Here is a 23,772-nt window from a genome sequence, read left to right as displayed (position 1 = left end):
TAAGATGAAGGCAACAGAGGAACTATTGATATGCACAACAGCAGCCCTCATCATCACAGACACACTGTGACCATTAATTACCAGCAGAGGGGGCTGTTTTTACAGTGACAGAAGAGCAGTGTTGTCACCCACGAGGCCATGGCACAGGATTGATCATCAGTCATCATACTGTGTCATAAGTGCCACATTTACCTATCTATCTCACTAGAGGCTGATAGGGTGCACCACTAATATCAGAATCTCTCTTCAAATGTGTTCTGTGTTCAATACAGCAGAGCAGTCAGGTTAGGTCAGGTTATGGTCAGTGTAATCTCTTGTGGAAAGACTGCGTAAACATAAATGGTAAGTAGATCTGTCATGATACAATGGGATGCGCGAGATAATGAGCGGCATTAGTTTCAGTGGGTTTTTCATCACTGGTTATTTTGACAAATCCCGATTTCGCAGGTGTTAGCATCTTTTGAATTTTGGAAGGGGAGGGGACATTTGGCCCATAGACTTGCCCGTAACTTGCAAAGAGAAAGGGTGGCGCTCTTCGTTCTGGTTCCGATCCTCTTAACACGTATGGACCCAGAACTTATTCGAGCATCTGACCAATTACGGAAGACTTTAGTTCTGGTTAAACCGAGATTATGATCACTGAGGTGGTTAGTGCAACATAGGTTGACGCTGTCAATCCAGTGGTTGTGGTGCAGTCATAGGAGCGGTCATAGGAGCACAGTGATCGCTCACTCTGATACTTGGCACTGTAGTCTTTCTGTGGTCATTACACAAGTCAATAAATATGAGTGGTCATGTTGAGGTCATTAGATATCTTAGTAAATATGTGTGGTCATGTTACGGTCAGTCGGTCACTCACCATGACACTTGGCGCAGGGGTCTTTCTCATACTCCAGCAGCTCTGCCGACCGACTGCGAGCACTGGTGGACCGCCGCAGCCCCCCGCCATCACGCAGGCGAGCCGCCTCCTCCTTGGCGTACACGCCGAGCTCCTGTGTGTAACGCCCATACATCTAAATGACAGGGGGAAGGGAGAGGGAGGAGAAAGAGAACATTAGATCATTTTTAAGTATTCAAAGTGACCCTCAGCATACACAACCAGCTTCTGAGTTATGTTTAATATAATACATTAATCATACATGGGAGAGAGAGGAGGACAGAGGGGAGAGAAGGGGGGCGGGCAAGATAGAATTAGAGAGGGAGAGATAGAAGGGGAAGGATGGAGAAATAGTGGCTGCATTTCAATAGTCTAAAGGAATATCTAAAAAGTGTCCCTCATATAGATTTTTGGGTGAAAATGAAGGAGAGGGGACAAGAAGAGGAAGGATCTTCAGACTATTGAGATGGACCCAAAGAGGTAGAGCAGACCATTAATCAAGTATTCAAAATATCCATTTGATAGGCACACGCTCATGGACATGACCAATCCCTAGAGACTGATGAGCAGTCAGGAAAATTAGAATATTTTATCATTTTTCAGCTCCTAAGTCCTGTTGAACATATACATTAAACACAGTGGAGGCTGCTGAGGAGAGAACGGCTCATAATAATGGCTGGAACGGAATTTATGGAATGGCATCAAACATGTGTTTGATGTATTTGATACCATTCCACTGATTCCGCTCGTCATTCCCATGAGCCCGTCCTCCCCAATTAAGGTGCCACCAACCTCCTGTGATTAAACATGGGAGAGCGAGAGAGGATGGGGGGGGGGGGGGGGGGGTGAGAGAGGGGTGAGAGAGAGAGAAAGTGAAAGAAAGACTAATAGAGGATGTGTCTCAATAGTCCAAAGTGGTTTCCTCTCCCTTTCTCCATTTGCGCTGAGAAGACAGGTGAAAGGACATTTCTGAATATTGATTATTTTGTAGCCTATATTGTCAAATCAGTGAAAATGACAGAAAGGAGAAGAGGAAGCAACTCTCGACTACTGAGATGGATCCAGTGATAGAGACAATTCATTAATTTCACAGCATTTAAATGGGCCGATTTGATAGACACAATCCCTAAGTAATGATCACTCTCTAGAGCCAAATGAGCCGTCAATGAGCTGCACCTGCCATGCCCTGACTGATTAACTACCCAGGGCTGGCGATGCCTTGACTCTTAACGAGGAGGGGCGGGGCTCCCGCCAAACCAATGCACTCAACCAGGGGTGTATTCATTACGCCGATTCTGTTGCAAAACATTTCTTCAACGGAAGCAAACGGAACAAAACTGGGAGGGACCTACCTGAATTTGTCCAATAGAAACTCTTGTTTTGCTCTGTTTGCAGCCGTTTGGTTCTTAAACGGTAAACGGTTTCCGTAATGAATACACCTCAGGTATAAAAGCCTCAGCAAGCAACAGAAGTACATTGAATTTAGTCCAATATTGTACAACAATGGCAGGGTGGGTTGTAGTTGTGGTGCTGGTTGTGAGCTACACCAATGTACTTGGAGCACAGAAGTGGGGAAGGCTTCCACAGCGTCTGACTAGGCCAGTGACTTATGCTGAGCAGCCCCAGTGGAGGCCTCAGCAGGCTACACAGAGGCCAGCAGACACAACTCCTATGGAGAAATGCCAAGTAAATGAGGAGGAGAGGATTACTTGTGGAAACCCTGTAATTACTATTGCTCAATGTGAAGCGATCAACTGCTGCTTTGATGGGCGGCGGTGCTACTATGGGAAAGCAGGTGAGTCCACTATTGTAGTTGTGATTTTCCCTGAATGTATTTTACAATTTCATGTCATTCTCTGGACTTATCCCTGCCAAGCCTAGCTTCTAAGACTCAGTTATGGAGTGATGTTAGTGCCAACATTGAGTGAATTAAATGTTCTGTTTGTACTGTCACTCCATACCTTTCCACAATGGTGGACAAACTACTCAACTCCTGTCTGTGCCATCTCCTTCCCCAGTGACTGTGCAGTGTACCAGAGATGGCCAGTTTGTTGTGGTGGTGGCCAGGGATACCACTTGGCCCAACCTGGACCTTGATTCTATCAATCTGCTTGGAGGGCAGGATGCCCCCTGTAAGCCTGTTGGCACCAATACAGCCTTTGCCATATACCAGTTCCCTGTCACTGCATGTGGCACCACTCTGATGGTGGGTAGATGTCTTAATGTGCCATGCAATATAGGTCTTTGAGCATCTAGAAAAGTGCTCTATGAATCAATCCATTGTTGCTTCCACAGTGTGGGGGGGGGGTCCATATCTTGGTCTGAAACACTGCTGGGGGTCTAGTCTCCCTAGTAGTTAATAGGCAATTATGTAATTACCTGGTGTGCCTGATTTTGTGAGGGTACAAATAATACCTGCGGTGTGGTTAACTGAAAGCCTGGATGTTATATACCCACTGGCCTACACTAACTTAATGTGTTTTGTACCTTTCAGGATGAAAGTGGCTATGTGGTTTATGAGAACAGCATGACCTCTTCCTATGAAGTGGGGGTTGGACCTCGGGGCTCAATCACCAGAGACAGCCATTTTGAGTGGGTCTTCTCTCCACAGGGGCTTGAAGTTGTTTTCAACCAATTCTGCACAATTAAATACTCAAACTATTTTTAGATATATTTTATAAGCGTTTCAGTTAATTAGCCGACGCTAAATGGTATCCAATTTGATGCTCGAGTCTGCATGCCCAGCATATGCTAGCCCACACAATCAATGTTGAGAAACTCAATACTGGTGGTCCTTGTGTACGTTCCATAACAGTCAATGTTTCTATCCTAGGCTGCTATTCCAGTGTAAGTATTCTGGCACTGCAGTGGAGGTTCTAGTTGTTGAGGTGAACCCTGTTCCTCCACCTGCTCCGGTTGCTGCTCCTGGACCCATCAGACTGGAGCTCCGACTGGCCAGTGGGCAATGTTACAACAAGGGATGTGTGGAAGGTAAGTTGGCAAAATGGTTGCTTGTTTGAGAATAATATTATTTCCTTAATGGCTTGTAGTTTTGTTTGAGGGGGAATTGATTTGTGGCATAAGGGCTGGGTGCAGTTCGGTTCACACCAAACTAACATGCCTGGTTCTGTAAATCCTAGTCTTCTATAAAGACTTAGTTGAGTCAGATGTGTTGCTTCCTGGGTAGGACAATGCCTGTATCACACTCTGTGGGTAAGATGGCCAGCACTGTTCTGAAACTTTTACACTTCAGCTGTTTGTGTGAACTCTACCCTTTGTTTCCACAGAATTGGAAGCCTATAGCTCATACTACAGTGAGGCAGACTACCCAGTTGTGAAGGTCCTAAAGGAGCCAGTGTATGCTGAGGTTCACATCCTGGGGAGGACAGACTCTAACCTGGTCCTGAATCTGGAGCACTGCTGGGCCACATCCACCCACAGTCCTCTAAGCCTGCCCAAGTGGGACCTCCTGGTTGATGGGTAACTAAGATGGTTGCTTTGCTGCTCGATTTTCATGTAATGCGCCTTTCCAACTTTCATTTTGAATCTGTGCTTACATGTAAAGCACTTAGCTTGTAAACTAACTGGTGCTGTCAACCTAGGAACTTTGGGAAGATTTCTGGAGTTGTCCTAACAATGACTTTCTCCCCTCTCCAGGTGTCCCTACCAGGATGACCGCTACCTGACCAATGTGATCCCTATGGCTGGCTCCTCTGGCATTGCATTCCCAACCCACTACAAACGCTTTGTGGTCAAGATGTTCACCTTTGTGGATGCTGACACCTTAACCCCTCTGAAGGACAGGGTACTGCATCTTTACTTCACTACAGCAGGAGTATTTAAATGATGGTCTGAAGGACTGCTGGGTTTTCTCCCTGATGGTTGACTGTTTGGCAAGAAAGTCCACTCCCTGTCATGTCACTAGTTGAAAACCAGCAGTGGTGCTGACCTCTAAGGCGCTTTTAAATGGCCCTGCAGTTTTAATGGATTGCATAATAGTCGCTATTTGGGGCAGCCTAGTGGTTAATAGCGTTGGGCCAGTAACTGAAAGGCTGCTGGTTCGAATGTCGAGTAGGTGAGATCTGTTGTGCCCTTGCGCAAGCTGCTTAACCCTAATCGCTCCTTTAATTAAGTTTGGATAAGAGCGTCTTCTAAATGACTAAAGTGAATCCATGCTTAAGGATTGCATTCCAGCTGCAGGTTGATGTTCATTGTCATCTGTCTTGCCCTGGAGGCAGAACTGAGTACTTTCCACTAGATGGGATGGATATAAAGTCAACATTGTAGAAATGCATAAACAAATTAGCAGTGACTGTTAGGTTTAAAATCAGATTTTGACTGTTCCAGCTAGTGACCACTCTGCAGAGCTGCCTCTAGTACATGAATCATCCCAATAAATGCCAACCTGCTTTCCATCCAGGTGTTCATTCACTGTAGTACGGAGGTGTGCTACCCTACTAAGACCTACAACTGTCAACAGCACTGCAACAGGCTTAGTAAGTGGGTTTTTAAAAATCTATCTGGGGTTGAATTCTAACTTTCATCTAGCTTAAGTAAAGCGGTGGCCACCAACTGTGGTCCTGGAGCACTATGGGGTTTACATTCGCACAAACCTCAAGACATCTCAACCTTTTTATTTAACCAGAATTTTTGAAAGTTGCTGAACTGCTTTGTGAATTAGTTGGGATTTAGGGGCCTTAAGTCACGTGCCTCACAATCTTCTGTTCCTCCTTCAGGGAGAGCTGTGGCAGCAGTGAAGTCTGTGGATGGTGAGATAGCTGTGGTGTCCAGTGGGGAGCTGATTCTGACCCTATAACCACCTGTCCAGGTCTGAGGATAAATCCTTCTGCTCAACTTCAGCTTGGGCTGAGGGCCTGACTGCCCTTGTTGCATACACAAGATGCTTGTTAAATAAAATGCTTGATATTCAACTTCATGTTTTTGCTGATTTATTGACTTTATTAGAGAACTTATCTCGCTTAACATTTTGGGCACAGGGTGGTTCTAAAATTCTGACTTCTGCACACTTTCAATCTTCGGTAGTTGTAGAGATGTCCTCTAAGCCATGCAAGGTTACTATAGCAACACATTTCTGAATGGCATGCGGACAGTCCCTTTTAAACCAGATACTTGTGCCCTGACGCCCATGACCCACTGACATGTGTAGTCTTTCAAATGAAAGGTAATTTGTCACATGCCTTGACTATTTGTGTTTAATTCAAGCTATTGCATCATGTAACACTAGTCAGGTTCCATAACCATTCAGTGTATCTGGAGGCTAGCGTCACAAGCTCTGTTGCGCCTGCTTTGTCCACCGCTTGTCTCAATCAGATTCGACTGCGCCAGAACAAGCAGAGGTAATGTGCTGGTAAGATGCCAGAGCAGTGTACAGCATCAGTGAAATGCCTATATAATGAATGTGAACATGTAGAGGAATAGCTATGGTTCTGTCTAGCAGATGTGGTTTGTGCTTTCACAAGTGACTGCTTGCAGGCAGCCTTCAGGTGTAACATCTCTAATGAAAGTGTGGACATGTGCAGAGGTGGAAATGGCGTGTGATCCTGCAGCGTACAGCAGTATCGTCAAGTGGTGAATGTCTATGGAGGGGAGCCTGCTGTCTGCCAGCGAGGACGATCCCCATATACCAACCTGTACTGTACAACCCCCTAGCGTCTGGCTTTCACACAGGCCTACACGCACTCCACCAAATCCTCTAACGCGCGCACGTCCTTTCAACAATTTCCTGGCATTTATGTCGTTGGTAATCATAACATTTAGAAAATATGTGCAATCTGTATATCCCAGTTTATAGGGTCAGTGCAGCCCCTTTCATTTCTGCTCACTCCCTCTATTCTCCATCTCTACTCTCCCCCTCTATCTGTAAATAGTGCTGTGATCTGAGCAGTGAGAAGCCAGAGGCGCATTGAGATGAGCATCACGCCTCCAGATTCTCTCTACTTTCTCTCCCGCTTTCTTTTTCTATCTGCTCTCTTCAGCTACCATCACTTACCTTTTTCCTCCATCTCCCCTCTCATTGAGATGGCCATCACGATTCCTCCAGACTTGCTCTTTCTGCACGCTTGAGCAGGTGAGGCTTCTGACTGATAGAGAGATGCCCAATAACCCATCTCCCATCACTTTACTACCCATCAGCCACCCCCCTTCTCCCTGTAGCACCCATTTGACCAGGGCAACTCCACATATCACACTTTGCAACACCTCATCAAACCACTCAACCCCCCAGCCCAACACTGTATAGGCAGCCAGCTACATCCTGACAAAACTCACATTCACAGACACTGGCTGATGTGTAAATGTATAGGCTAAATGATAACACAATCACGCTCAGAAGAACACCTCTAAACACCACAGGCACACAGAGCTATCAGTGGTATTAATGCTGCCTGTTAGTAGCCCCATCCTGGGCTTGTGAGAAACCAATCAGAGACCATCTGGAGCACCGCCCCCTGGGATAGCAGCAGGTGGACTGGAGGACTGTTAAATGAGCTGTGGTCACCACTACGGTTACCAAGGAGATTACCTGCAACATTGTCATCAGATGAAAAAACAACAATTATTACTGGCAACACCACAGCAGTGTTTCCCCTACCGTTACTTAGGCCAGTGGTTTTCAACCTGGGGTCCTCAAAATGTATTTTTTTTTCTCCAAAAATGATAATTGCGGGTATTGATGTTACATTATAATAATAGGCCTTTCATTTGTTCACTGCACAAATCAACTAAATTTGACCCGTTTTGGACCTGGGTTTGAACAAAACTCTGCACACAATATGAGTGCCCATATTGCGTAAAAGAACAGAAACGACACTAAAATCTCATTCCACAATCTGCTCTAGTATAATGATCGAAACACACACCTACATATTACGAAGTACTGAAACTCAGAGCAGTGATAGAGCAGCTTATCCAAAACCCTCAGGGCTCGTGGGACAGGCTTGGGAAATTGAATTAGCTGGGAAAATGAGATTTGATCTGTCTGAAGATCTGCATTAATATAGGTAATGGAGGCTGGTGTTGGTGGAGTAGTCAGCTAGGGTACACACACACGGATGCACACCATCACACATATCAAGAACACACGTGCACAAGCGACTGCCAAAAACATAACACAGCCTCATAGAATTACCAAAGGCATTTGACCTCTAACCTGTATGGTGTGCCAGAAATGGCCATTCCAGTCATTTCAGGAATCAATTTCCTGTATCAAATTTAACTGACACTCAGTCAAACCTAAATGTATCATTTAAACATGCTGATTTTGCAATACACTATCCTACATGTCCGAAGAGATTGTACTGTTCTTTGTCCCTCCTTCACACCTGCAGTATTTCATCATCAGAGAGAGAGAGAGAGAGAGAGAAGGTAGCTTTATTCTGGCAGGAGCTAAAGTGGAACTGAGCCCACCTCTGTGTGTGTGCAGAGACAGGAATGCTGACTATGAAAAGCTAGATCCCCGTGAAGAGAAAAATAGTCTGTGTGTGTGTGTGTGTGTTTGTGACATGGATTTAGAGGTGTTTCTCTCTAGGGCGCATCTCCTGCTAATGCTCTAATCACACTCAAGAGTGCGATCACACACCACACACTTGCTCTTTCTCATACACCTATTAATGTACACACACACACCTTGCACACACAAACACAAACTCACACACACATGTACGCACACACACACACACACACACACAGTGTGTGGATGGATCATATTTGGATGCATCTGCAGTTCTCTGCGGGCTGCTTTTTCTGTTCAGGTTGATCATGACTTTGATCTGTGCAGCAGCCAAATCCTCCTGAACCCCCGCTGGCCATAAGGACATGAGCCTGCTGTGTCTAACATCTGTTCTGATAGAGGCTTACCACACACACACACACACACACACACACACACACACACATATGCACACACAGTCATGCACACACTCGTGCACACACTCATGCACACACATACTTCGAAGGAGAAGACATCAGATGGAATGTTATAATACTTTAAGACATCCAAACTCCTTCTGTCTAACCATCCCTCTTTCCATCCCTCACATGAGTCATACGGGAGGCATACGGTGGCAGTGGCAGCCAGCTGTCCCATCATGCATTGCACCAGACAAGAGTTCCAGAACTCGCTGACACGGACACCTGTCCCAGGTTCAGAGTGAGAAACAAAAAGTCCTGCCTGGAAACAGACCTAAACCCTACCATGTGGTGACTATAATAGATGGATTTACATTGCACTTTTTTCACCAGGTGCTCAATGGGAACTCATCTCAACTCACCTCATCCACTGACAATATGTGGCCTCAACCAATGCAACTACATTTAAATTGTGTATTTTTGTGTGTATTGCGTTGGTTTATCATGAACAATGATGTCTGGCCAAGACTCTCGAAAAACTGATTCAAACCTCAAGAGACTTCCTTCCTGGTAAAGGTTAAATGAAAAGAACTAAAAATAGAAATCTGTTTCAGCCAATGCGTTTTATTTCTCCACAGCCACAGTCGATCAATCTTAATGGCTCTTTATGTTAAAGGCCCAGTGCAGTCAAAAACGTGATTTTCCTGTTTTTTATATATATTTCCACACTATGTGGTTGGAATAATACTGTGACATTTAAAAAAAATCATGATAATGCCCTTTTAGTGTACGCACTGTTTGAAAGGCCTGACATTTCAGCCTGCTTTGGTGGGATGGAGTTAATAGACCTATAAGAAAGAGAGTTCCAAACCTCTCTGCTAATAACATCTAATTTTCTGTTTTCCCCTCCGCACTCAGACCACTCCCAGACAGTCCTAGCAAAATTCTTGATTCAGAAATTGCTCTCCGCTAAAAAGCTATTTTTGTTTCTTTTTGACCATTTGAACAGAATACAATCACAGTAAGGTACTGAATTGTTATCCATGATTTGATATTGAGATAAAAACGGCTGCGTTGGACCTTTAAAACATATAAATGGAGAAATAACATATGAGTACATGACATTTCAATCATAGCTTCGTTTAGAAGTTATCATAAAGATCTTTACTACGCTCTGAATGAACTATACTCTATGTATTTCCCACATCCCATCCATCACTATTCCTGCACTCCTTAAATGAGAGAAATGGTCTTGTAAAGGGGTGGGTAATCTTACCCTGCAAGGGTCGGTATGGATGCAGGGTTTTGTTGCAGCCAAGCAGCAACACACCTACAGTGAGGGAAAAAAGTATTTGATCCCCTGCTGATTTTGTACGTTTGCCCACTGACAAAGAAATGATCAGTCTATAATTTTAATGGTAGGTTTATTTGAACAGTCAGAGACAGAATAACAACAAAAAAATCCAGAAAAACACATGTCAAAAATGTTATAAATTGATTTGCATTTTAATGAGGGAAATAAGTATTTGACCCCCTCTCAATCAGAAAGATTTCTGGCTCCCAGGTGTCTTTTATACAGGTAACAAGCTGAGATTAGGAGCACACTCTTAAAGGGAGAGCTCCTAATCTCAGCGTGTTACCTGTATAAAAGACACCTGTCCACAGAAGCAATCAATCAATCAGATTCCAAACTCTCCACCATGGCCAAGACCAAAGAGCTCTCCAAGGATGTCAGGGACAAGATTGTAGACCTACACAAGGCTGGAATGGGCTACAAGACCATTGCCAAGCAGCTTGGTGAGAAGGTGACAACAGTTGGTGTGATTATTCACAAATGGAAGAAACACAAAAGAACTGTCAATCTCCCTCGGCCTGTGGCTCCATGTAAGATCTCACCTCGTGGAGTTGCAATGATCATGAGAACGGTGAGGAATCAGCCCAGAACTACACGGGAGGATCTTGTCAATGATCTCAAGGCAGCTGGGACCATAGTCACCAAGAAAACAATTGGTAACACACTACGCCGTGAAGGACTGAAATCCTGCAGCGCCCGCAAGGTCCCCCTGCTCAAGAAAGCACATATACAGGCCCGTCTGAAGTTTGCCAATGAACATCTGAATGATTCAGAGGAGAACTGGGTGAAAGTGTTGTGGTCAGATGAGACCAAAATCGAGCTCTTTGGCATCAACTCAACTCGCCGTGTTTGGAGGAGGAGGAATGCTGCCTATGACCCCAAGAACACCATCCCCACCGTCAAACATGGAGGTGGAAACATTATGCTTTGGGGGTGTTTTTATGCTAAGGGGACAGGACAACTTCACCGCATCAAAGGAATGATGGACTGGGCCATGTACCGTCAAATCTTGGGTGAGAACCTCCTTCCCTCAGCCAGGGCATTGAAAATGGGTCGTGGATGGGTATTCCAGCATGACAATGACCCAAAACACACGGCCAAGTCAACAAAGGAGTGGCTCAAGAAGGAGCACATTAAGGTCCTGGAGTGGCCTAGCCAGTCTCCAGACCTTAATCCCATAGAAAATCTGTGGAGGGAGCTGAAAGTTCGAGTTGCCAAACGTCAGCCTCGAAACCTTAATGACTTGGAGAAGATCTGCAAAGAGGAGTGGGACAAAATCCCTCCTGAGATGTGTGCAAACCTGGTGGCCAACTACAAGAAAAGTCTGACCTATGTGATTGCCAACAAGGGTTTTGCTACCAAGTACTAAGTCATGTTTTGCAGAGGGGTCAAATACTTATTTCCCTCATTATAATGCAAATCAATTTATGACATTTTTGACATAATAATATGCCATTTAGCAGACGCTTTTATCCAAAGCGTTTAACTTGGGTCAAACGTTTCGGGTAGCCTTCCACAAGCATCCCACAATAAGTTGGGTGAATTTTTGCCCATTCCTCCTGACAGAGCTGGTGTAACTGAGTAAGGTTTGTAGGCCTCTTTGCTCGCACACGCTTTTTCAGTTCTGCCCACAAATGTTCTATAGGATTGAGGTCAGGGCTTTGTGATGGCCACTCCAATACCTTGACTTTGTTGTCCTTAAGTCATTTTGCCACAACTTTGGAAGTATGCTTAGGGTCATTGTCCATTTGGAAGAACCATTTGCGACCAAGCTTTAACTTCCTGACTGATGTCTTGAGATGTTACTTCAATATATCCACATAATTTTCCTTCCTCGTGATGCCATCTATTTTGTGAAGTGCACCAGTCCCTCCTGCAGCAAAGCACCCCCACAGCATGATGCTGCCACCCCCGTGCTTCACGGTTGGGATGGTGTTCTTCGGCTTGCAAGCAACCCCCTTTTTCCTCCAAACATAACGATGGTCATTATGGCCAAACAGTTCTATTTTTGTTTCATCAGACCAGAGGACATTTCTCCAGAAATTACACAATCTTTGTCCCCGTGTGCAGTTGCAAACCGTAGTCTGGCTTTTTTACGGCGGTTTTGGAGTAGTGGCTTTTTCCTTGCTGAGCGGCCTTTCAGGTTATGTCGATATAGGACTCGTTTTAATGTGGATATAGGTACTTTTGTACCTGTTTCCTCCAGCATCTTCACAAGGTCCTTTGCTCTTGTTCTGGGATTGATTTGCACTTCTCGCACCAACGTACGTTCATCTCTAGGAGACAGAACGCATCTCCTTCCTGAGTGGTATGACGACTGCGTGGTCCCATGGTGTTTATACATGCGTACTATTGTTTGTACAGAAGAACGTGGTACCTTCAGGCGTTTGGAAATTGCTCCCAAGGATGAACCAGACATGTGGAGGTCTACAATTTTTTTTCTGAGGTCTTGGCTGATTTCTTTTGATTTTCCCATGATGTCAAGCAAAGAGGCACTGAGTTTGAAGGTAGGCCTTGAAATACATCCACAGGTACACCTCCAATTGACTCAAATTATGTCAATTAGCCTATCAGAAGCTTCTAAAGCCATGACATCATTTTCTGGAACTTTCCAAGCTGTTTAAAGGCACAGTCAACTTAGTGTATGTAAACTTCTGACCCACTGGAATTGTGATACAGTGAATTATAAGTGAAATAATCTGTCTGTAAACAATTCTTGGAAAAATTACTTGTGTCATGCACAAAGTAGATGTCCTAACCGACTTGCCAAAACTATAGTTTGTTAACAAGAAATGTGTGGAGTGGTTGAAAAACGAGTTTTAATGACTCCAACCTAAGTGTATGTAAACTTCCGACTTCAACTGTAAATGTAAAATATGGCAGGAAACTATTTCTGCCCCTTTCCCACAGTGAAATATGAAATGCTGTGCCATTTAGAGTCTGACTGATCAATCGGTTCACAGATATTATCTGATAAATATTTGTATCTGTCTTTGTTCCACAGATAAAGCGCCGATATTATATACATAGAATTAACAAATACGTCTGCTCATTTGCTGTAAAAAATAAAATAAAAATTGCAATGGTTGCCTGAAGACGGCGCTCTACGAGCTGCTCATTGAACATCATTCAGCCCTAAGGCACGACGTGAGAGAGTAGACATGTTGGTTTGACGGGAGAGAATATACGGACACGCCTGGTGCACAAATTGATGACGTATGTCGCGGCAGCTGAGAGTCGAGTGTGGAGACGAATGGATTCGGTTCAGTCAGTCATCCTGATGAGCCCTTCCCACCTAGCTAGTTTATGCTGGCAACAATAGAAGCATGGCGCAAGGGAGAAATAAATACATGTAATATTGGTAGTAACATTCGTATCATTCCATTAGGCCTACATCATTTGATTTTGTCTACTTTCATGTGTTTCCTCTGTAAACGCTGTCATGTCCTTGTGGTTGTTGCTGAGGGTCATATAATAGTGGATACTATTTAATGAAGGCCAAATACAAATTGTAGTAAAAATAAATTGTGACATTTAGGCTTATTAAATCATTATGGAGCGCAAACCGTTAGTTTGAACATGACACACACACACACATACCCACACACACCAGTGAATGCACACACTCTTGAACAGTGATGTGCACCAAAAAAAATTAGACACACAAAACACAAAAATACACACAGTTTCTCTCACACGTACACCAGACACTCCCACATATACACCACTAGCATATTGTTCGGGTGTGCTGTTGCCACTTGACGCCTACCTGAAGAGCATAAATAGCACAAAATCTCCTAAAAATGCCTGAGAGCCCCCTCTCCCTCTCTTTTCTCTCTCACACTAATGCATGCTTATAGGAGCCACAGAGACAGACAACTACTGCAGTCTGATATTGACAAGGAACACAGTCTGATAAAGCAGATAGAGGAACAGATTGCAGTCATTCTCTCCCTCTTTCTCTCTCTCTCTCTCGCCCTCTCTCTTCCTCTCTCTCTCTCACACACACACACTAAAGGCTGGACTTCAGTCAAAGAAACACACAGCTATGGAGGAACACATTTATCTCAGTCCATCTCTCTCTCTCTCTCTCCCTCTCTCCCTCTCTCCCTCTCTCCCTCTCTCTCTCTCTCTCTCCCTCTCTCCCTCTCTCCCTCCCTCCCTCCCTCCCTCCCTCCATCTGTCCCCATCTATAGATATCCCTATGAGGTGCTCCAGGCTACATCTGTCAATCACACGGTGACATGAGTGGGAAAAACTGGTGCATGAAGCAATTATTATTCAGATCGGATCCACTTTTAGTTAATGTGTAGATGGGGCAGATCGAGCAGGGAAGGAGGGAGGGAGGGAAAAGGGGATGGAGAGGGAAAGGGGCAGTGGAGATATTATTTGAGATGAGTATAGACAGGTTGAGGAATAGAGGGGCAGAGTGATCAAGGAAGGAGTGAAGGGGGAGATTATAGGGAAGATGAGTTGGGGAGAGGAAAGTGGGGGAAATCGGTTGGGGAGAGTGACAAGATGGTGGAAAATGAGAGGAGGATAGAGACAGTGGAAGGAAAGGAGGAGAGAAGGAGAGTAGGCCTCTCTGCAGTGATTTAGCTGTGCCTACACTACCTACTTGGAAATAATAATCAATAAAGTCAACTAGTCCATCATTTTATAAATCTGTGAAAAGGTGCATGGTTTTGACACAGTGTCATAAGGCAGATAGATACCTGAGGATATTTGAAGATGGGGTGACGTAATCTACAGTAGAGACCTGACCTGGCACACACCTTTCACGCTCCGCTCCAGAGCGCGCAGGCCTCAAAATAGCGCCCTAAACCGTGGATGGTCACGACCGAGTGCGTTATCGATAAACGAACGGCAGCCTTTAAATCCAATTAGCCACTATAACTGTTCCTTGAGATCAACATTTCACACTGGAATACAAACCATGAATCACTGTCACACGCGCACGCACGCACATACACACACACACACACACACAATGTCGGTGCCCGGCTTTTGAAATGGATGTTTGTCTTGAATCGATTTTCTCGCTGCCACATATTTTCACAGGCAGCGCAGCAGCCCAGTCACAGCAATTATGCGGAGAAAAAAGCAACACCAGACTCTCTGGGAATCTAATGTTCTTTGAATGACATTTAAAAAATCTGACAGTCACTTAAAAATCCAACAAGTCTACAGAAAAGGCACTGCTCATTGACTGTGTCTCGGGATTTCAAATGTATGGCGCATATCGCCACGTGATTTGCACTCATAACTTTTACATGAGCATGACGGGTTAGGGATTATCCCACTAAGAACTCACCAAAGTTTGCTGGTACTGGAGCGACCGATTCTCGGCCTTGTCCTTTGCCGGCATCGTCGCAATATCCTCATCCATATGACCTATCAAAGGTCCGCATTCATTTGTCACTCACCCGGTGAATTTCCTGGGCTTTAGACAGCTATAGCCATCTATCCATGTGTAGTGTAGCAAGTTATTATCATAGCCTAAACCCTCGCTGCTACTGAAGAACTAGTGCGATCTATTCCAGATGAGTAGCCACATATGCGGGTTTTTCAACGCAGCCTCCCTCCTCCACGCGTTGGTACAGTCGGTCCCAGCGGAGTTCGCAGAGAGCGGAGTTGATGTTTTGTGTTTTGCGGGGGTGGTGCAGGGTCCAAGCACAATGAGCTTACAATTATGTATTGTATTCGTTCCAATAGCTCTTATCTGTTTCTCCTTGAATCTATCCGTCGGCGCACCGGTGTTCTTTAGCCTGCAAGTGAGAACTGATGAGTCACCATTTGGTAATAGTAGTCTACCTACACGTGTTTAAAGTAAAATAAACTAAAGCAGCTTAGGCTACAGTTTATAAGGGCCAGTTTCACACAACTCATGAGTGCTCTGGGTGCAGAATTATCTATGGCACAGATCCAGGATAATCTTAACCAAAAACTATAACCATACATCATGTGCTGAAGAAAAACAGTAAACTGATCTTAAATCATAGTCAAAAAGCAATATCGTCCTACCTCAGGTCAAGAGAGTAGCTATGCCTAATTTTGGCTCAGTTAATTAAGATGTAATTGATTTCATGATCATCAATTAACCATGTATTAGGGACTCCTGGAATATATGTAACTGTGACTTTCTGGATAAAGATTAGTCCAATATCTTACAGCATTAGACATGTCCATTAAAACCAAATTATTATTAGCCATGATAGAGCAAATTAATCTAGAATAACCGTAATCATGCAGGGACAATCAAACTGGCTGATGGAACTACTAACTACAGTATTTGGGAAAAGCAGCAAAGACATCTAAACTGGCCTGCGGGAATACATTTTTGTGCCCTTCACTCTTAGAAAAAAGGTTCTGGATATAACCAAAAAGGGTTATATTGCTTGCTTCATATATGGCACCCCTACAGGTTTTGTAGGGTTATTTGATCAGAACCCCAGGGGTTCTTCTTCACTGAACCAAAATTGGTGCCATATAAGGTTCTATATGGAACCAATGTCGGTTATATACAGAACCTTAAGGGGCACCATATATGAAGCAAGCATTTAACCCTTTTTGATTCTATCCAGAACACATTTTTCTAAGAGTGTAATACAGCACAGACATTCAGCACCATGGACAGCACCGTGGTCAGTGCGTTACCGATTTCAGCACCACAGCCACTGAACAGCGCCCAGCACAAAGCTCACAGCTCATGATGAAGATTCAAGACAACTGAGGCAAGTTTTGTGGGGCTGTGTGGAAGGCTGACTGAATAGACATGTTATTGTTCCCATGCCCCTTTCCCTTGAACTTAGATAGGCAATAAAATGTAAGATAATTGCAATACTGCTCTCAAGACTATAACACCTACAGACAGTGCAGTGCCCCTGGAGCAGATTAAAGGTGAGTGCCTTGCTCAAGGGCACAATGGAAGAAGATAACACCAAAGATGCTGATGCCAGCAACCCTCTGGTTGCCAACACTCCCCACCACATTTTCCCCGTTGCTAGCCCGCCTCTCTAACCTCTAGGCTACCTCCAGTGGAAGAGCTCTCACAGCAGAAAACTTGAACCATTTATCTCTCTGGAGAACGGCAGAAAGAATGGAACATGCTCTCTCTTCTGGACAGTTGTCCTCGCTGAGAGCGGTTTCCACACATACAGTGCCTTCGGAAAGTATTCAGACACCTTGACTTCTTCCACATTATGTTATTTTACAGCCTTATTCTAAAATTGATTACATTGTTTTTTCCCCTCATCAATCTACACACAATGCCCCATAATGACAAAGCAAAAACAGGTTTTTAGACATTTTTGCAAATATATGAAAAGTAAAAAACTGAAATATGACATTTACATATGTATTCAGACCCTTTACTCAGTACTTTGTTGAAGCACCTTTGGCAGCGATTACAGCCTCTAGTCTTCTTGGGTATGACAAGCTTGGCACACCTGTATTTGGGGAGTTTATCCCATTCTTCTCTGCAGATCCTCCCAAGCTCTGTCAGGTTGGATGGGGAGCGTCGCTGCACAGCTATTTTCAGGTTTCTCCAGAGATGTTCGATCAAGTCCGGGCTCTGGCTGGGCCACTCAAGGACATTCAGAGACTGTCCCGAAGCCACTCCTGCGTTGTCTTGGCTGTGTGCTTACGGTCATTGTCCTGTTGGAGAGTGAACCTTCGCCCCAATCTGAGGTCCTGAGCGTTCTGGAGAAGGTTTTCATCAAGGATCTTCCTGTACTTTGCTCTGTTAATCTTTCCCTCGATCCTGACTAGTCTCCAAGTCCCTACCGCTGTAAAACATCCCCACAGCATGATCCCACCACCACCATGCTTCACTGTAGGGATGGTGCCAGGTTTCCGCCAGACATGACGCATGGAATTCAGGCCAAAGAGTTCAATCTTGGTTTCATCCGACCAGAGAAACTTTCTCCTGGTCTGAGAGTCCTTTAGGGGCCTTTTGGCAAACTCCAAGCGAGCTGTCATGTGCCTTTTACTGAGGAGTGGCTTCCGTTTGGCCACTCTACCATAAAGGCCTGATTGGTGGAGTGCTGCAGAGATGCTTGTCCTTCTGGAAGGTTCTCCCATCTCCACAGAGGAACTCTGGATCTCTGTCAGAGTGACCATTGGGTTCTTGGTCACCTCTCTGACCAAGGCCCTTTCCCCCGATTGCTCAGTTTGGCCGGGCAGCCAGCTCTAGGAAGAATCTTGGCAGTTCCAAACTTCTTCCATTTAAGAATGATGGAAGCCACTGTGTTCTTGGGGACGTTCAATGCTGCAGACATTTTTTGGTACCCTTCTCCAGATCTGTGCCTCGAGACAATCCTGTCTCGGAGCTCTACGGACATTTCCTTCGACCTCATGGCTTGGTTTTTGCTCTGACATGCACTGTCAACAGTGGGACCTTATATAGACAGGTGTGTGCCTTTCCAAATTATATCCAATCAATTAAATTTACCACAGGTGGACTCCAATCAAGTTGTAGAAACATCTCAAGGATGATCAATGGAAACAGGATGCACCTGAGCTCAATTTTGAGTCTCATATCAAAAGGTCTGAATACTTATGTAAATATGGTATTTCTGTTTTATTTATTTAATTTTTAACCTGTTTTCGCTTTGTCATTATGGGGTATTGTGTGTAGATTGATGAGTTAAAAAATAATTTAATCAATTTTAGAATAAGGCTGTAAAGTAACAAAATGTGGAAAAAGGTAAGGGATCTGAATACTTCCCGAATGCACTCATTACTCACTGTAAGCCTATGATATACACCGGAGGCTGCATAGCCGCATTCAATTGACATGCATAGCCCATGGCTTCCCCTGATATTTAAAGCTAGACTTTACCCGGTACACACTGCATGTGTGGTATACATTTTATCTCACCTCAGATGAGCGATGTTCGGGTCTCAGTGGACTGACTAACCATGGCCTATAAACAAGAGCATCTCTCAGATGTATAGCAGCCATACAGATCACACGGCTTTTAACACATTGAGTGATCAGCGAAAAGAAGACAGTGCAATCCTAATAACAGCATATAGAAGCAGTGTCTTTACACAGTGGATTACTGGGGTGTCACGACTTCCACCGAGGCTGCCTCCCCTCCTTGTTCGGGCAGGCTTCGGCGTTCGTCGTCACCGGCTTACTAGCCACTGCCGCTCCATATATCATCATTCCATTTGTCTTGTCTTGTCAATTACACACACCTGGTTCATATCCCCTCATTAGTCAGTGTATAAGTGTTCCTTCTGCCCCCTTGTCCTTGTGGGTGATTGTTTTATGTGAGTGGAGTGTAGCTCGGTGGAGCTACTCGTACCTTGTATTGCCGGGGTAGATTATTCCCCTGTGCCTGTATTTTGTTGGCGCTACCCGTACCTTGTATTGCCGGGGTAGATTGTTCCCCTGTGCCTGTATTTTGTGGTCGCTATCCAGCGCAACTGTGTACGACGGAATAAACTCTGTATTCGGTAATTTACCCTCCTGCACCTGACTCCTTCTAATCACACTCATCACATTGGGAATAGGGATAGATAAATTACCTGGCTACCCAGACTCCTTGCTACGCCACGCCCACGGACAATAGTTTCTTATCCTCAATGATTCTGTAACTGAGTACCTCCCTGACCCTTCAACGAATGTGAACACATTCAGGGCCGTCTGACTGGTCCAGAAACTGATAGGTTGGGCCGGAGCCAGAACACACGTGGGTAAAGCGACGGTTTTAAAATTCGTAATTGGCTTTGATACTCTGATTGGTTCGAGATGATCCAATTGCTGATGACATTGTTTTGTACAACACCCCTCTTTCCCTCGTCACCACAAACAACTTACATGATGGCAGTCTCAGACTAAAGTATGTAGTGAACAACAGAGCAGCGGAATAATTTAGTGTGAGTCGTCAGGCTAATAGATAACTGCTTGGGGGACCAGGGGTGGAACAAGAGCCCTCAGCTCTGTTACACTTAATAAAGGCACTGTAATTAAAATGGATTGTAGACTAGATCTGCAATGCTGGTTGCTATGCAGGGACATAAAGTACTAGCCCATTGAGTCCATACAGTGTTTTGAATCACTGAGTAAAGCTACAGCATCGATTTACAGTATGGCTTTGCCTAAGTCGTCATCAGATCAGAGGAAAAAGAGACTGCAAGACAGATCATCAAAAGGCACTTGATGACATGAGGACATTTTGAAGAGAAATTGATCATTTAGTGCCATGTTTCAAGACATTCAACAACGCTCATAGGAGTTTTCCTTATTCAATCATCTTCTGAGGCCAGCTCTGCCCCAAGGGCAGAAATGTAACGTGATTAGTTAAGTTTAAGCAAGACATGCAATTGGTTAAGGTTAGGGTTAGGGGTTGGGTTATGTTTAGGGAAGAAATGTGAGGAGGGGGCAGGGGTACTAAGCTAACATATGGAATTGTATCAAGATGGTCATACCATGGATCATTTAGCTATTTGATTTATAATTTTAGGACCCCTTTAGGTATAAGAATATATATTTAAAAAATATTTGATAAAATATTGAATTTGGCCTTTAGTACTAAAGCCCATATGTTTTCGTGAGAAAGCTGATTTTCGGATGTCTCATGTTCTGACAAACACCGCTGTAGCTCGACCACCTTCCACCGTAGATGCGGAAGGCCGACATAGGTGGATGCAGTGGATTGAGACGCAGCCCATGATATCTCTAGTTTAAACTGATTAATTTTGATGGGGATTATTTGTATTATGTTACTTAGATTGACGCACAGGTGTGTCAATAAGCTCTTAAGGATTTCAGACCTGGGATCCAATACATGTGTATTTGAGTATCTGATACACAGCCCAAAACAAATACTTTTATTTGAGTTTTTGAATGGTTAAATAGTCTACCTAATTGTATTTGAGAGTATTTTCTAATACTTATTTCAAATACTATTTTCAAATACCTGGGTTAAATGCATGGGAGTGTATTTGAGTCAGTGTATTTTAGTATTTCCAAATATATAAAAATATTCAACTACTTGTCTTTTCAAATAAAATATATCTGAATGCTTACTTTAAATGTACTGTATGTGAAAGTCATTGAGATATTTGAAATAATATTTGAACCCTGGTCTGTGCTAAAGTTTAAGCATGAAATGTGATTGGTTAAGTTTAGGCAAGTAATTCCAAATAGTTAAGTTTAGGGTAAGGGTAAGAGTTGGGGTGGAATTCGAATAAGCAACCTTGTGTATGGCAACCTACGTGTTATGCCCTGCACCACATCCACCACCAACATTCCACCTATGAGCTCTGCCCTCTGACTGTTGAGCTTTCAACCAAGCACATTCGTTTTGCCCTGGAGGCAGAACTGCCCTTAGAACAAGATAGAATAAAGAAAACTCCAATCTGCTTCACGCATACCCCATAATCAAAACCGACTTTGGAAACCTTTGAAGATACTCAACATTGACCTTTCCCTCACCCACTGTAGCCTACAAAACTGGGCAATCGATCACTGCATTTGTTTCCTTATGAATATTACATGTTGTGGTTTATGTGTTGTGCTGTGCTAATTTGCCATTTCGCTCCAGGCCTTAAGGGCCTTGGAGTATCAGTGGCTCTCATCATACACAGGATGAAAAGACTGAATTCCCCTGAGAGAAAGAGCCTCTGATTGGCTGACAGAAGAATTCCACTGCAGTGATGAGGCTGTTGATAGGCTGTTGGCATGGTAATGGAACAACAAAATCATAGGCCAACACACACACACACATTCACAAATATGCAGAAAGATGCACACATAATCCAAGCCATATTTATTTCGACATAGGCCCAAACCGTGGAGACACAAAGATATAATTTTCTTATCAGTGAGAAAGAAGAGTTATTACATGTGTTTTGTCTATCTCTGTAGTATCTATTGTTGTAGGTGTGTTTCTCCTTCGAATGTCCTGCAGGGTACTACTGTGGCTGTCTTTGAGCAGCTGTATTGTCTGCCCTACAGTGGTGAAACTAGGTGCTCCGCCACCCAAGCACCAACCCACTGACCCAGTTCAACCTTCAGTCTCAACAGGAACAATCCAGAATAAATACACACATGTGGAGTTTGTTTTGGCACCCCACTATGGGAACAAATTATTCATAAATGGTATGACCTACAGAGGTGAATCTGAGAGTAGAGAGAGAGAGAGAGAGAGAGTGTGTGTGTGCATCAGGTGTGTGTGTGTGTGTGTGTAAACACATGTACATGCACATGGAGGAGGAGGGCGGTCAAGTACCTATCAGGGAACTGAAGAGAGTCATTTTAGGATTTCCAAGTGGGTCAAACCATTTAAAGAAACCTAAATAAGATCTGCAGACTGGATCATACTCTGTCGATGACGTCATCCCAATTTTTTTCAGAGACTGCATGTCAATGAATGGATTCAATGTCAAAATATGACATACAGGTCTTAGAAGTAGTAACACTTTTATTCTTATTGAACGTTACAGGAACTACATAAAGGAAAGTCATCTGAGTGGATAAAATAGCCGTTCACGTGCGCGTAAATTTCAAGATGAACCGCAGCAACGAGGGACCTTATAAGGACCTTGAGCCCTGACGACGACTTGATGCGGAAAGTGGAATAGGATACATAACCACCTGTACCTCTTCTCCTAACAAGTTTCTGTGTCTAGATAAAGGATGCCAATAGATATATAGCCCAATCTCACTACATTGAAAATCATTTAATCTTTGTGATAAAAACATGTTTTAGCCTATAGCCTACAGACAATTCAATGTGACTGATTCAGTAACCGATTTATTTGCCCTTGAGCATGAACACATGACCGAAGTTAAATTGATACTCTATTGATAGGCTACCTGATGAAAACAAGAGGGGAATCATGACAAAATGATTTGACCCATTGTTGTCGTCTTCACCGGGGAAAGACAGGTTACCGGCGGCGGTTTGGGTGCATGATGAACTTGAGGTTGCCGAGGACTCATTCATACTCACATTTTCCTCCTCCAGCAGTTCAGTTCCTTCCGTGTGTTTATCCTCTTCGAGGCTACGGTCCCTAACCGTCAGCTGCGCCCCTCCATCCTTCGTGTAACAGAGTGAATAAAAATGAAGAATATCTCTGCGCGTTCCGTGCATAAACTCCAACTTCCAAGCTTACTTTACCCCTTGGTCAGTGGTCCATCCACAAGGAGAGGCGCTCCACTCCAGTCTCCAGTCTCATTCACTCTTCTGCAACTCCGGTAAATGTGATAACTGGTGGCCTGTTGCTGGTGCCTTGATTGGTTGTGCGCACACAGCACATCAAACTTCTGAACACCACTGCGTTTATCCGCGTCGATGCGCATACATTCAGACAGCAGCTGGCCCCGGAGCGACAGCAGAGCTACCGGATCGAGTGTGAGTGTGTGACTGTGACCGTCATTTTTTGCCAAAATGTTTATTATATAAATAAAGCTGCAATAGGCTTCCCCGTGGGGCTCAAGCTGTATCGACAGCGGCGTAGGCTACCGGTTGTTCGTGATGCAATGCGGGTTCTGTCAGTGCCACGTTTCCCCCTTATCTCCTTGTGAAGAAAGTCCAGACGTGGTTGTCATTACCCGGAGCTGGTGGCGCATTCGTCTTAATTAGCGAGCGCCGTTCGAGGTGTCTGCAGATAGATATAAGGCATGGAGGGAGTATCACTATCACTGTCTGTCTGTGGC

The 23,772-nt window shown here is 44.2% G+C and overlaps 2 protein-coding genes across 2 annotated transcripts in view; one reads left to right on the top strand and one right to left on the bottom strand.

Moving 5' to 3' along the window:
* LOC311099075 (chloride channel protein 2-like) overlaps positions 1–23,206 on the bottom strand; it is a gene marked incomplete at both ends in the record, with an annotated part of 62,186 nt that extends 38,980 nt beyond the window's left edge. Inside the window, 2 exons of the mRNA XM_084139692.1 lie at positions 860–1,013; positions 23,066–23,206. Of these exons, the coding sequence (XP_083995818.1) occupies positions 860–1,013; positions 23,066–23,206 (295 nt within the window). The remainder of the gene's footprint in view (positions 1–859; positions 1,014–23,065) is intronic.
* Positions 2,291–5,693, top strand: LOC311098810 (zona pellucida sperm-binding protein 4-like; the record flags this gene model as incomplete). Its single annotated transcript, XM_084139382.1, has 8 exons — positions 2,291–2,672; positions 2,896–3,083; positions 3,372–3,469; positions 3,711–3,868; positions 4,165–4,357; positions 4,535–4,682; positions 5,298–5,373; positions 5,614–5,693. Coding segments are annotated over 8 exons (1,323 nt in total), but the record flags the coding sequence as incomplete, so codon positions are not given.
* Positions 23,207–23,772: the final 566 nt, after the last annotated feature.

The sequence above is a fragment of the Coregonus lavaretus genome, assembly GCF_964263955.1.
Source record: "Coregonus lavaretus genome assembly, chromosome: 23".
NCBI classification, from domain to species: domain Eukaryota; kingdom Metazoa; phylum Chordata; class Actinopteri; order Salmoniformes; family Salmonidae; genus Coregonus; species Coregonus lavaretus.
Note: the sequence above shows the minus strand (reverse complement) of the source record. Positions and strands in the feature narration are given on the sequence as shown.